Raw genomic sequence first — 15,151 nt, forward strand, 5'->3', positions numbered from 1 at the left:
CAGCAGGTCCGGTAGAATTATGGGAGAACAACAACAACAAAACCGGTGAAGGTATAGAACATATTCCCAAGTTGAACGGGATATAGGTTTACTTTGACATATATACATGTACACATTATCTATAGACGGAAAAACCTTCGGTTTTCCCGTATTAATTACCTGCCCACTTAGCTTAATAGGGAGAGCGTCGGTCTACGGATCGCGGGGTCGTGAGTTCAATCCTCGGGTGGGGCATATGTTCTCCGTGACGATTTGATAAAAGACATTGTGTCTAAAATCATTCATCCTCCTATGGTTCATGTGGGGAAGTTGGCAGCTACTTGCGGAGAACAGGTTTTTACTTGTACAGAATCCAGGAACACTGGTTAGGTTAACTGCCCGCCATCACAAGACTGAAATACTGTTGAAAAACGGCGTTAAACTTAAACCCAAAACAAACAACCAGTGTATTACTTGTCTTGTCGATAAAAAGTTTTGATAAAACACATTTCGCAAAATGACCAACTATTCCGCCTAAAAAAGGACTCCAGATTAGTATCCCTTTCTGTTACTAGAGCCTTACTCATCTGGCATATAGGCATGATAGGGGAGACTTATTTTATGATCTGATATTTTATAGTTGTCATCCCTCTAAGCCTTACCCATATCTGCATAATTAATTTTACTGTTAGAAAAATGAAGACATTAAAAAATATAAAAAAATCATAATATATTGTTCAGACTTCCTTGCTTTAATAAATTAAACATTAATATTCATGTAGAAACTTCAAATGGGTTGAATTTAATTCATAATTTTAAATTAGATACTTAAATTTTCAAAAATGTGATGTGACAGATGCGAGGAGATATCTACCCTAACACCAGTTTCAGTAAACAGCAGACTGCGGATTTCACTAAATTGCAAAAACAAAATAGTTACACATACATTCAGGGCTCATGCTGTCAGTCGCCATTATCGCCATTTGCGATTATTTTATTTAAATGGCGAATATTTTTTCATTTTGGCGACAGGAACTGTTGATTATTTTATTTAATAGCTACATAAATAATTATGCCAAGTGAGACAGTAAGCCGCTATCAGCTAGTGTAGAAAATCGATAAAACAGACTGTTTATTACCTCGTGTATTAAAAACACGTGTCGACCGATAACTTTACCTAAGGTGGTAAGATGCAGACGACAGTTAAACCGATTATAACCGGAAGTCAACCTTACTTATCTAGCTATCAATCAGATTGAACTGGCAGGCTACTTTTTGGGAAAATTTTCAAACGCCAATGCAAATTTTCTTCAACTCTATATTCGGCAGACTACAATTAAACCAATTTGTACCGACATTTTCCTGATGAAAACCAAAATTGCCGTCTATAGTTACCGCTAATCTAATTATCTTCACAAACATATTATAAACTGACCTGTCGACGATTTCAAAATATCTTTAATCAGAATCTAGGTTAGATCTATAAAGGTTTTTAATCTGAAATGCAATTGTTCGAAGTTGCCAGAATTTCAAAAGAACGAGAATGTGTTGAAATATTACTGGCCAGATATTTTTATAGTTTATTTTTTACCAAGACAATTCTGACATAATAAATGTTTGTTTTGCACGTTAATTTAAACCCAGAAATGTTCGGGAAACCCAGTCTTGTTTCTGTTTTTAGAAACATGGCCGATACGGGCAAGCTTAAAAATCAACAAATATATTTGCTTGCATACTGTCATTAGCATAAGTAAAAACGTTCTAAAATACTTAAAAAATTAGTATATTTATTGAATAAAGCATCAAAAACGTGTTGACAAAAAACTGTTGTTCAGTAGTGTGGATAGTAGTCAAAATAATTCGACGTTCAGATTGTTTTATATTTGTGATGGGCAATCTAATGTCAAAACTTTGAAGGACCAAAATAATGGAAGTTAAATAACAGTACTCAGTCATGTAAAGTTATTGGTTTTTTATGGCGTGTAAACACACGGTAAACATTGATCATGTACAGTACATACAAAGGTTTAAATCACCAGAAAATTTATAATTTTGGATATTACATTGTATTTGATAATTTTTACGTAGATTAATGAGGAATTGAATTCCCTTTCAATATATGTAAGTTTTCTTTTAAATTATGGCCAATTCGTGAAATCAACGGCATTTAAACCTATAGCATGTAAAGCGTCGTCAGCGATGAAAATTTCATCGGACGTTGCTTCATCTATTTTGGTCTTTCGAGTGTTTGACGCGAGTGGGGATATTGCCCATATATGAAAAAACTATCTCAGTATTTCCAAGGATCGTGTCAAATTAGTTGGACTAGTGTGAATAGATGCCAAATATCACATATTTTCGTGACCCGATTGTTTTGTACTTTTCGGGCAATTTAAGTGCAGTTGTGGTCAAAAGAATCATGAAAACACTTTTGATATAGATAAAGAAAAAGTATAAACATGAATGGTACTCAAAGACTTGGTAAACTTTCCATTGTGTGCAACTGTGCCCATATTGTGTGTACATGAATGGGGCTAATTGAATCATTGCCCAGTCCACAATTTCAGTCAGTATCAACCATTTCAGCTGCCTTACACAAACTAAATACATGTCCTCTAAATGCCTTCAAAATCCATCAGAATATAGCATTTTAAACATATATAGTGGGACCCCGCCACCAATATTAGGAGGTAATTTCCCTGAATCCCCGATTCCCACACACCCTGTTGGGGCCTGCTACTTTTTAAAGCAATTAAGAAAATATATATGTTAAACTTCATTATTTTTATCTTTATAAAAATTGCAATCAAAGGTCCGCATCAGTTTTGGCTATTATTTTTATAGGTTTAAAAGTTGGCTATTATTTTTTGCTACCCTTCCTGGTGTAATTCGAACGTGTTTAACAGGGTTTTTTTTCGGCCGATTTTATAGCCGTTATTCGGTTATGTTCCCAATCGAAAATAGTATCTTTTTTTCCCAATTTAAAGCAAAAAAAAACAACAAGAAAAATCAACCGTTTTACTGAGAAAAACAGCAAGTATGACAAAAATTGAGTCTGAAAAACAGCAGTACAGTCGGATACATTTGGCAATAGTTGTTTCTATTAGTCCTCACAAGACAGATGTCTAGAAATAAATCAATATCGACAACAACAACAGTAAAAGCATGTCACATATTTTTAAGAGTTGGCGTCAGATCAGTCTGACAGACTCTCAAAAATTACATTCAAGTCATGTTTTTTTTTTTGCTGGTCTGGGTAAGATCATTCCAACAGGGCATAATCAATATGCAAATTTATCATCCCTTCTGAATGTCATAAATAATAGGCAGCAACTAGGACCTTTAGGCCTGTAGTCTAGAGGTCCAGTTACCGGAGGTCCGGTCATCAATATAGATTCTTTAATAGTATTTTGCAGAGAGGAAACTCATTTATCTAGCAAACCGCCTTGGTAGCCTAGTGGTAGAGCATCCGCTTCGAGTGCGGGAGGTCTTGGGTTCGATCCCTGGCCGCGTCATATCAAAGACATTAAAAATGGTACTAGTAGCTTCCTCGCTTGGCGCTCAGCATTAAGAGGATAGTACAAGGACTGGTCAGCTCGGTGTCAATATAATGTGACTGGGTGAGGTATCATGTCATGTGTGAGGCAGCACTATAAAGTTGGGCACTGTGCTCATTGCTACAAGCAGACACCGTCATTCATATGACTGAAAACTTGTTGAGAAAGACGTTAAATCTGACCACACACACACACACACACACACATTTATCTAGCAAAAACAGTAGACTAACAAATTTGACACGATCCTAGGAAATATCTCCACTCGCGTCAAACACTTGAAAGACAAAAATAGCGAAGGAAATTTCTGATGAAATTGTCATCGCTGCTGATTTAGGTTTAAATGCTGATTTTGTTGCGAATATGAGATTAATTCAAATGAAACTTACATGTATCAAAAGATTCAATTCCTTATTGATTTATGTAAAAATTATCAAATATTTTCCAAAATTACGAATTTTCTGGTGATTTAAACCTATAGATGTATGTACTGTACACGATAAACGTTTACTGCGTCTACACGACAGTATGCAGAAGCAATAAAACCAGTAACTTTATATGACAGTGTACTGTGATTTATCCTCCATTCTAACAAAAACCTTCTCATTGTCCTATTAAACAAAGAAGACTGAAAACTGTGTGTTATTAGCTCAACTATTCGAAGAATAGTCTAGCTATTCTACTCACCCTGGCATCGGCGTCGGCGTTACACCTTGGTTAAGTTTTTGCATGCAAGATCATACAGCCATCAGTGAAAGGCATATAGCTTTGAAACTTATTTCTTCTTTTTCTAGGTCAATTACCAACCTCTCTGGGTCAAGTCCCATAACTCTGACATGTATTTTGAGCAAATTATGCCCCCTTTTGGACTTAAAAAATTTTGGTTAAAGTTTTACATGCAAGTTACTATCTCCAAAACTAATGCAGATATTGGTTTGAAACTTCACATGTGTCTTCGGGGTTATAAAACTAGATGATAGCAGCAAGTCCCATAACTCTGACTTTCATTTTGGCCAAATTATGCCCCCTTTTGGACTTATAAAATTCTGGTTAAAGTTTTGCGTGCAAGTACATACAACTATTTCTAAAAGGCATATAGATTTAAAACTTATTTTTTCTTTTTGTAGATCAATTACCAACCTCACTGGGTCAAGTCCCATAACTCTGACATGTTTTTTGAGCAAATTATGCCCCCTTTTAGACTTAGAAAATTTTGGTTAAAGTTTTACATGCAAGTTATTATCTCCAAAACTAATGCAGATATTGATTTGAAACTTCACATGTGTCTTCGGGGTTATAAAACTAGTTGATAGGATCAAGTCCCATATCTCTGACCTTCATTGTGGCCAAATTATGCCCCCTTTTGGATGTAACAAATTCTTGTTAAAGTTTTGCGTGCAAGTACATACAGCTATTACTAAAAGGCATATAGATTTGAAACTTATTTTTTCTTTTTCTAGATCAATTACTAACCTCACTGGATCAAGTCCCATAACTCTGGCATGTATTTTGGGCAAATTATGCCCCCTTTAGGACTTTGAAAATGCTGGTTAAAGTTTTACATGCAAGTTTCTATCTCCAAAACTAATGCAGATATTGAATTGAAACTTCTCATGTGCCTTCGGGGTTATAAAACTAGTTGATAGCAGCAAGTCACATAACTGATATGCATTTTGGTCAAATTTTTCCCCCTTTTGAACTTAAAACTCTTTTGATATTTAACTTTTTTGGGTAATATTTTCCTGCTTCTGGGTCAATATTTCGAATAGTTGAGCTTGGCTGTCTTACGGACAGCTCTTGTTAAACAACAATTCATTTTTCTGACTTCACAGTTTTAACGTCATTGCGTCAAATGGCATAGCAGTGCGCTGGAATAGAAACCAACAGAAAACAGGCAAATAGATGTATTTATGGATGTTGTGAAGGATGTACTTTAAAATCTTTGGTAACACGTTAATAAAATAATATATCTCATTTAGTGATTTGCTCTTGAATAAATTCATTGTTTTTCATTTAGAAATTTGATGCATATTATTATATCACTCGGGCTGCCCCCTCGTGATATTTTTCCTTGGCATCTAAACTCCAAACAATGATTTAATTCAGCGACAAAACTAAATGAGATATACATGTATTATTTCTTAATTATTTTGGTCCTTTGAGGTTTTGACGGCAAGATTGCCCATCAAATATAAAACAATCTGACTGTGTCAAATTATTTTTTACTAGCAAAAACAGGTGATAATTTCAAATATTTGCTCTTGTTTTTTTGGTTTTAAATACATTGCAAGTGTTAAGAAACAGAAGTATTTATAATCTTAAACCCGAGAAAAACACGATCGTGGATTTGATAAATTATTAATAGTTATTAGTCATTTGTGCGTAGTAATGGAATCTTTTATCAATTTCGTGTTTTTCTTGGGATTGAAGGATTAAAATAATATTAAAACATATGCTTTTTTTTTAGTATTTTAGATTTGAATTGTGCTCATAAATTGCAGAATTTGTTTTATTGCTACACTAAATAACAGTGACTAATGGATATTGCCGTTAAAATTTCATATTCAGTCTGACTGATAGTTATTTCTAAAAATTACCAAAATTTACAAAAAAAAAAACAACTTAAGTAGTAACAAACTTTATGACAACTAAATACAGTTTTCCCCCTGTTACGCTGGTAATGCAGTACATAACAGTAAAAGTATATTGATTACTGGACCCCTAGCCACTTCCTAAATCATATCTATAAGTTGCAGTAAACATTAGAGGTGGTGGTTGGAAATGAGGTGGATACACACACATTCATTCCAGATAGGGAATGATGCCATGACTATGCTGAGGTGTTTTCTGCTAGTAAATTTTTATATGAAAGTTTGATAAAGAAATGTGTACAAGTACTGAAAGCCTAAGAAATTTGTATAGATACCCTAGTTTTGCATTTTTATATGCCCGAAGGGATGTATTATGTTATATGTCCGACCGTTAGCAATTTTGTGTCCGCTCTGTTACTCTTGAACCAATCGAGGATTTCAGAGAAACTTGACACAAATGTTCATCACATCGGGACGATGTGCAAAGCACATGTTCTGGATGGCTCGCTTCATGGCCAAGGTCACGCTAAGGGGTCAAAGGTCATATGAGTGGGTTTCGTGTCCACTCTGTAACTCTTGACTCCCTCGAAGGATTTCAAAGAAACTTGACACAAATGTTCACCACGTCTTTACACTAAACCTTTTCAAAACCTGACTTAAACAGTTTTCAGCAGAAATAGATATACACACATGCAGAGTTTCAGAATATAATAATCTGTCACTGATTTTAGATCTGGTTCGAGGGGAACTATTTCTGAGTGTACTTACATCCCTTTTTCATGTTTTTTCTTCAGATTTTACTAATGTAGAGTGTGATAGTAGCTGATTTAGATTTGCATCAGGGAAAACATTTTTCAAGAAATGGCCTCCAACGATGGAGGAGGTGATATTCCACACTGGACTGGTTCTGCTCAGAAACAGGTAACTTAATATGTTGTTATTGTGATTGAAAGGTTGTGAAGGATACAGAATAGAAATCTTGTACCACATGTTGATTTTCTGACACTCTGTAGTCACTTACATTTTATGTAAATTGTTACTATTTTGAAGAATAATGAGGGCTATTACGCTCAATATCTTAGTTAAAATTTTAAATTCAAACTCATATCTCATTGATCATTGCTTGTATTTTATTAAAACTTTACACCTTGTCATCAAACCTACTGAAATAACCAAGTTAGATAACTTGATTGAAATTAATTCAAATTATGGCTACTAACTGACTTAAAAAAAATCCAGTTAAAATTTTGCATGCAGTTAACTTTTCAAGTTGTGTCTCAGTAACAACACTGTATATTGGACTGAAACCTCACACAAAGCTTCCCTGTCATAAGACATATACTGAAATAACTAAGTTAGATTGCTTTTTGTTGGATTAAATTGAAATCATGACCCTTTTTGTACATAAGAAAATTTGGTTTAAGGTATACATTCAACAATCAAGCTAACTTTCAGTAATAGCTTCATACATTGGATTGAAATTTCACTTATCAAAGGTATTTACATACCCATGTCAGAGAACTCTTGTTTGAAAATAATGCAAATTATTGCCACTGTTTGACTGGAAAACTAAGTTTCGTTTTGAATGTACAATGTAAGTTATTATTGCAGTGTGACAATTTAATTTGTATACTGTAATAAGATGACACAGTTATGTAAATCTTGCCAAGTTATTGCCCTTGTTTTACCTAGAAATAGTCAAATAGTCAAGTGCAGTGTTATACGGACAGGTCATTGTAAGAACATATATATATATGTCTGTGTAGCAAATGAACATACTTAGATAACTCAGATATATTGTATAGGTCCAAGCTCTTGCATGTGTTTCATTATTAAGGGCCAGGTGATGGGTATTTTCTCCTGCTATTATGGTTTAAAGGCATCGCTACTTTTCTTGTAGCCAATAAAGTACAGAAAACCAGTTTGAAAGAGTTAGAAGTAGTTTAAAGACATTTGGGTCTTCTGTTTTCCACAATGAAGTATTGCTGCATAAGACCGCAATCCAGGTTTACAATGTATATTGTAGTATAGTGTCTAAAGGCACTTGGAAATAAACTTTTACCCAAATGTAAATGAAAGTAAAAGAGTATTTTTAAAAAATCACAGGAGAATTATTTTTAAACATCAATTTCGGCCACTGACTACGGTTATCGACATAGGGGTAATGTGCCTTTCACCTCTGCTGGGGGATGACCTAAGACACCCTTCTACTTTGCAACTTCCATCTTCTATAATAAAGGAAGGCCCTCCTCATGTTGAGTGTTAATTTTTCCTTTTATTATACACCTGAAAAGACGTGTTATGTTATGATGCCAGTGTCCGTCTGTCTGTCTGTTAGCAATTTCTTGTCCACTATATAACTCTTGAACTGCTTGAAGGATGACATGAATGTTCACCACATCGAGACGACATGCAGAGCTTTAAGGTCAAGGTCACACTTAGGGGTCACAGGTCATACTTTCGGGCGTATATTGTTCTGCATTGCAGTGCTCTTGTTCAACATCTTATCATGGTTATTGTCATCACAGATTTTCTTTTAAATGGATCCATTTTGATTTTTAGGTCACCTGTCACAAAGTGACAAGGTGAGCTTTTGTGATCGCGCAGCGTCCGTCCTCCGTGCGTGCGTGCGTCCGTCCGTAAACTTTTGCTTGTGACAACTCTAGAGGTCATATTTTTCATGGGGTCTTTATGAAAATTGGTCAGAATGTTCATCTTGATGATATCTAAGTCAAGTTCGAAACTGGGTCACATGCGGTCAAAAACTAGGTCAGTAGGTCTAAAAATAGAAAAACCTTGTGACCTCTCTAGAGGCCATATTTTTCACAAGATCTTCATGAAAATTGGTCAGAATGGCCCTTGAATTACCAAAAATCGGCCTTTTTAGCTCATCTGATTTTTTGAAAAAAAATGATGAGTTATTGTCATCACTTGAGCGGTTGTCGGCGTCGGCGTCGGCGTTGCCTGGTTAAGTTTTATGTTTAGGTCAGCTTTTCTCCTAAACTATCAAAGCTATTGCTTTGAAACTTGGAATACTTGTTCACCATCATAAGCTGACCCTGTATAGCAAGAAACATAACTCCATCTTGCTTTTTGCAAGATTTATGGCCCCTTTTGTACTTAGAAAATATCAGATTTCTTGGTTAAGTTTTATGTTTAGGTCAACTTTTCTCCCAAACTGTCAAAGCTATTGCTTTGAAACTTGGAATACTTGTTCACCATCATAAGCTGACCCTGTACAGCAAGAAACATAACTCCATCTTGCTTTTTGCAAGATTTATTGCCCCTTTTGGACTTAAAAAGTCAGTTTTCTTGGTTAAGTTTTATGTTTAGGTCAGCTTTTATCCTAAACTATCAAAGCTATTGCTTTAAAACTTGCAACACTTGTTCACCATCATAAGTTGACCCTGTACAGCAAGAAACATAACTCCATCCTGCTTTTTGCAAGATTTATGGCCCCTTTTGGACTTAGAAAATATCAGATTTCTTGGTTAAGTTTTATGTTTAGGTCAACTTTTTCTCTTAAACTATCAAAGCTATTGCTTTGAAACTTGCAACACTTGTTCACCATCATAAGCTGACCCTGTACAGCAAGCAGCGTAACTCCATCCTGATTTTTGCAATAATTATTGCCCCTTTTGGACTTAGAAAATCATTTTCTTGGTTGAGTATTATGTTTAAGTCAACTTTTCTCATAAACTATCAAAGCTATTGCTTTAAAACTTGCAACAGTTTTTCACCATCATAAGTGGACGCTGTACATCAAGAAACATAACTCTATCCTGCTTTTTGCAAGAATGATGGCCCTTTTTAGACTTAGAAAATCATGGGTAGGACAATATTTCTATTACACAAAAAAAATCAGATGAGCGTCAGCACCCGCAAGGCGGTGCTCTTGTTACTCTTGTCTGCACTCTTATTCAAACATACCTCATCCTATCTTTACCAAACTTGAACAAAATGTGTTTGACCATGAGACCTCGGCCAACTTTGATAACTAGCCAAATCGGTCCAGGCATTTTGGAGTTACGGCCCTTGAATTATCGAAAAATTGGCAGTTTTACTCTTGTCCGCACTCGAAGTCGAACATTTCTCATCCGATCGTCACCAAACTTGAACAAAATGTGTTTGACCATGAGACCTTGGCCAGGTTTGATAACTAGCCAAATCGGTCTAGGCATTTTGGAGTTACGGCCCTTGAATTACCGAAAAATCCGCCTTTTTACTCTTGTCCGCTCTCTAAATCCAACGTTTCTCATCCAATCTTCACTAAACTTGAACAAAATGCGTTTGGCCATAAGACCTTAGCCAAGTTCGATAACTAGCCAAATCCACCCAAGCACTTTTGATTTATGGCCCTTGAATTACTGATTGGATCCACTCATCCAGACCATATAATTGGATCCACTCGTCTAAACCATCTAAAGAAACTAGACAGTTTACATAGGGGCAGTTGTGGGAGACATGCGCTTTTCTCAAAAGCATCTCTAGTTTTTCTTCAGAAAATTTGTTCACTCTGTGTTACTTTCATTCAGTTTCAACTGAATAATTTGTTCATTTAGAAAAAATCACCCTTAAAATCAGGTTAAGTATGATAAAAACATGAATTAAACTATGAAATAGAGGATATTTGTTTGTTTCAGTGTAAGATCGAAATATATTTCACCGAGTGAACACTATAATTAAATATGTTCACGAGTGGCACAGCCATAAGGAAAATGATAATTATGGTGTTCACGAGTGAAATATTTTTTGATCTTACATTGAAACAAACAAATTTTCTTTTTATTTTATGTATTTTTAATTGTTTTAAACAAATTATTTCCATTTTACCCACCCAGCGTCATCATGACATCATAATTTCATGACGTCATGATATCTATGTAGAAAAAAACTCAGATAGTTCTGTGATGTTTCCAGATTTCTTTTTAATTAGATTTTTGTACGATGGAACGTATATCTTAACGATCTTGTTAGTATTTATATACATCATTATTATACCTTTACTGAAGTATATTTTTCAGGGAATTTACGATTATGTATAATTCATATTCATTCACATTCAAGTGTAGTTCCATACCAGTGAAAATAAAAATGATATTTTCACTGTTTGAAGCTTTTATTTCACTGATAAATTTCAGTATTTCACTGGAAAGCATAAAATAAAAAACATGTCTTTGAATTAAACTAACAGAAGCCATCCTGGGAAGTCTAAAACATGTTGTAATAAAAGATGAAAATCAATGTTTCCTTTATAAAAAGGAGATACAAGAGTAGTTTATCATTTTCTCCTTTTAGTTAAAGGAAATGGGATTTCTTTTATAATTCTGCTAAAACCAGAACCTAAAAATTATACAAAAGAAGTCCTTTATAATATACACAACTTGCATATTTGACACATTTTGACACTTTAAAGTCATTGATGGTACTTGGCATTGAATCAAAATCACAGATGTTAGACTGGTAAACAGAAGATGATTAGATTAGATTTTATTGAATCCAATTACGGGCCATTTCTGGCATATAAATCACAATTACTGACTGTATATAAATGAGTCAACAGTAACAGAGGCTTGATTCTGATTGTCAAAACACAAATAACTAAGTCATGAACATTAAATAACTTAGGTATACTGTTCAAACTTAGGAAAGCTAACAAGATGTTTCTGATATTATGTTAGACTAGTTGTGCCGGTCCAGTTCAGAATCAAATTTTGAAATGTACCGTATTTAGTTTTGAATAATTATATATTTGCAGATTCCTAGTCCAGAACAATTCAGTCCAGATTCTGAGCAAAATGTGATAGACCAGACAGAAGATGTCTTTCAAAACTTCTTATACGAAAGTTGGAGCAGGGATAATAGCAGAGGGATGTTTGTGGAACAGGTCACTCCGAATGTTCCCCAGCTGACCAACTTTACAGCAGATCCTCTAAGGTGCAAATTTTGTTACTTACATTGTGTGACCTGTGTCAGTGGCAGTCAGCATGTTGTAATATATGATTTAGTCATCATGTCATTGTCACATCATCCTTAAGTTTTGTTTCTTAGAAATCTTTAACATTTATGGTGGACTACTTTTCTTGTTTGTATGAAAAAACAACAAACAAAATTAGGTACCAACAAAACCTGAAATTCCTAGTAAAGTGAAATTCTAAAATGTATATCCCATTGAAATACCATTTATTGGCCAAAACCCAACACACTGTATATCAGATACTTTATCATGTTCATTATGCACTTTAAAATAATACTTGTTGTCTTTAGCTCACCTGTCACATAGTGACAAGACCAGTGCACTTTTGTGATCTGTTGTCAGTCCGTGCGTCTGTCCGTCAACAATTTCTTGTCTGCACGATGGTGATTTCATTTATGATTTTATTTTAACCAAACTTGCACACAACTTGTATCATCATAAGATCTCGGTTCGTTTCTTAAACTGGCCAGATCCTATTATGGGTACCAGAGTTATGGCCCCTGAAAGGGCCAGAATTAGCTATTTAGACCTTGTCTGCATAATAGCAGCTTCATTTATGATTTGAATTTAATAAAACTTGCACAAAACTTGTGTAACCATAAGATCTCGGTTCCTTTCTTGAACCGGCCTGATCCCATGATGGGTTTCAGAGTTATGGGCCCTGAAAGGGCCAAAATTAGCTATTTTGACCTTGTCTGCACAATAGCAGCTTCATTTATGATTTGATTTTAACCAAACTTGCACACAAGTTAACTTGTTTCATCACAAGATTTTGGTTCCTTTCTTGAACTGACCAGATTCCAGAGTTATGGCACCAAATAGGGCCAAAATTAGCTATTTTGACCTTGTCTGCACAATAGCAAATCTGCTAGATGTTACAAAAAATGCTTAAAAAATTCTTAATCCTTTCCATAATTGTATACTAAATGATCTGAAAAGAGATATTGTCTTACCAATACAAAGTTAATTGTCTTAACATTATATGAACAATACTGTCTTTGTACTAAAATGCGCTGTCAAAACACAGTCACAAATGGCAAGTGGCATGATACATGTCAATACAACATAAACCGTTATCAACATTTGATTACTGATAAAACTTATTAAAAATGTTATTTTATTCAAGATTCCTCATATTTATGACTGTCAGTCACATGTTTCAACAAATGTTGACTTCACGTCAATTTTCCACAGATAGTGTCGGCTGTGCAGAAAGATGCGCATAAAAAACAGTAGGAATTCCCTTTATATAGGGAAAAACTTTGAAAATCTTCTTGTCCAAAACCTAGGGTTTTCATATTTGTAATGTAGCATCATCTAGTGGTTCTCTACCAAGTTTGTCCAAATTATCCCCCTAGGGTCAAATATGGCCCCGCCCCGGGGGTCACATGGATTATATAGACTTAATTACTGTAAAATCATTTAATTCCGTGGGCATGAAATTTCGTGGGGATATGAATTTGTGGATTTCGACTTTTGAACATAAAATAAATGGGAATTTTACTTGTTAGTTGGGATTAAATTTCGTTGATTGACTCAACCACGAAATCCACGAAAATAAGCCCCCCACAAATATTAATGATTTCACAGTGTATAGGGAAAAACTTTAAAAAATCTTCTTGTCCATAACCTACAACATTCAAATTTGGACCACATGTATAGTCTTGACATGAGCTGACCTTGATCTTGACCAGTGACATACTTTCACATTTCTGTAGCAACAGCCTTCAAATTTGGACTACATGCATAGGTTTGTGTACCGAAATAAACTAATCTTGACATTGACATAGTGACCTACTTTCACTTTTTTGAAGGTACAGTCTTCAAATTTGGACCACATGCGTAGTTTTGTGTTCCGAAATGAAATTTGACCTTGAACTTGACCTAGTGACCTACTTTCACATTTCAGAAGTTACAGCCTTCAAATTTGGATGGCATGCATAGTTTTGTGCACCGAAATGAACTTTGATCCTGAGCTTGACCTAGTGACCTACTTTCACATTTCTGAAGCTACATGCTTCAAATTTGGACCACATGCATATTTTTATGCCCCCGGCATCTACTGGTGCGGGAGGCATATAGTGATTGTAATGTCCGTTCATCCGTCCGTCAGTCAATACATCCGTCCGTTCATCCGTCCGTACGAGGTTAACCAAATGGGACCGTTTTGTCTAGCATCAATACCCCTTACTAGAATGACTTGATACTAATGCAGATGTAACCTGTGACCATTCCTCATATTCAAACATCACCTGACCTCAATTTGACCTTGACCTGGTTTTGGACTTAGGTTGCTTTGTATGGGCTATCTCTTGGTTAACCAAATGGGACCGTTTCGTCTAGCATCAATACCCCTTACTAGAATGACTTGATACTAATGCAGATGTAATCTGTGACCATTCCTCATCATTAAACATCACCTGACCTCAGTTTGACCTTGACCTCGTTTTGGACTTAGGTTGCTTTGTATCGGCAAGGATGCCACCAGGGGCATCAAGCGTTTATTGAACGCAGCTTCTTGTTGTGTTCTGAATTGAAATTTGACTTTGATTTGTACCTAGTACCTACTTTCACATTTCTGAAGCTAAAGCCTCCAAATTTGAAGCACATGCATAGTTTTTTATACCGAAATGAACTTTGACCTTGAAATTGATCTAGTGACCTACTTTCACATTTCTAAAGCTACAGCTTTCAAATTTGGACCACATGCATGGACCACATGTACAGTGTTGTGTACCGAAATGAAATTTGACTTTGATTTTGACCTTGAGCTAGTCTTGAAATTTGGAACATTCAAAAATGGCTCAATGGTGGGAGCCAAGATCACTCTGTGATCTCTTGTTTGTATCAATAATAATATGAATAGTCTGGTTATAATATGGGCATTATTACTTAATTGCTAGATTATCATCTACTTTTTAGCTCGAGCCCGCCCGCTTAGCTCAGTATGGAGAGTGTCGGTCTACAGATCGAGGGGTCGCGAGTTTGATCCCCGGGCGGGGCGTATGTTTTCCGTGACGATTTGATAAAAGACATCGTGTCTGAAA

The 15,151-nt window shown here is 35.3% G+C and overlaps 1 protein-coding gene across 2 annotated transcripts in view; it reads left to right on the forward strand.

Moving 5' to 3' along the window:
- The window catches only part of LOC123550935 (bcl-2 homologous antagonist/killer-like), a 44,527-nt gene that overhangs the window by 4,749 nt on the left and 24,627 nt on the right, over positions 1-15,151 (forward strand). The window contains exons 1-3 of one of the 2 annotated variants that reach the window (XM_053540297.1): positions 5,463-5,481; positions 6,922-7,048; positions 11,886-12,064. In XM_053540297.1, the coding sequence (XP_053396272.1) occupies positions 6,989-7,048; positions 11,886-12,064 (239 nt within the window). In that variant the 5' untranslated portion in view covers positions 5,463-5,481; positions 6,922-6,988. Of the gene's footprint in view, positions 1-5,462; positions 5,482-6,921; positions 7,049-11,885; positions 12,065-15,151 lie in introns of those variants that run through there. The other variant, XM_045339439.2, reaches the window with a different exon arrangement.

Source organism: Mercenaria mercenaria, chromosome 4, assembly GCF_021730395.1.
Source record: "Mercenaria mercenaria strain notata chromosome 4, MADL_Memer_1, whole genome shotgun sequence".
In the NCBI taxonomy this organism is placed as follows: domain Eukaryota; kingdom Metazoa; phylum Mollusca; class Bivalvia; order Venerida; family Veneridae; genus Mercenaria; species Mercenaria mercenaria.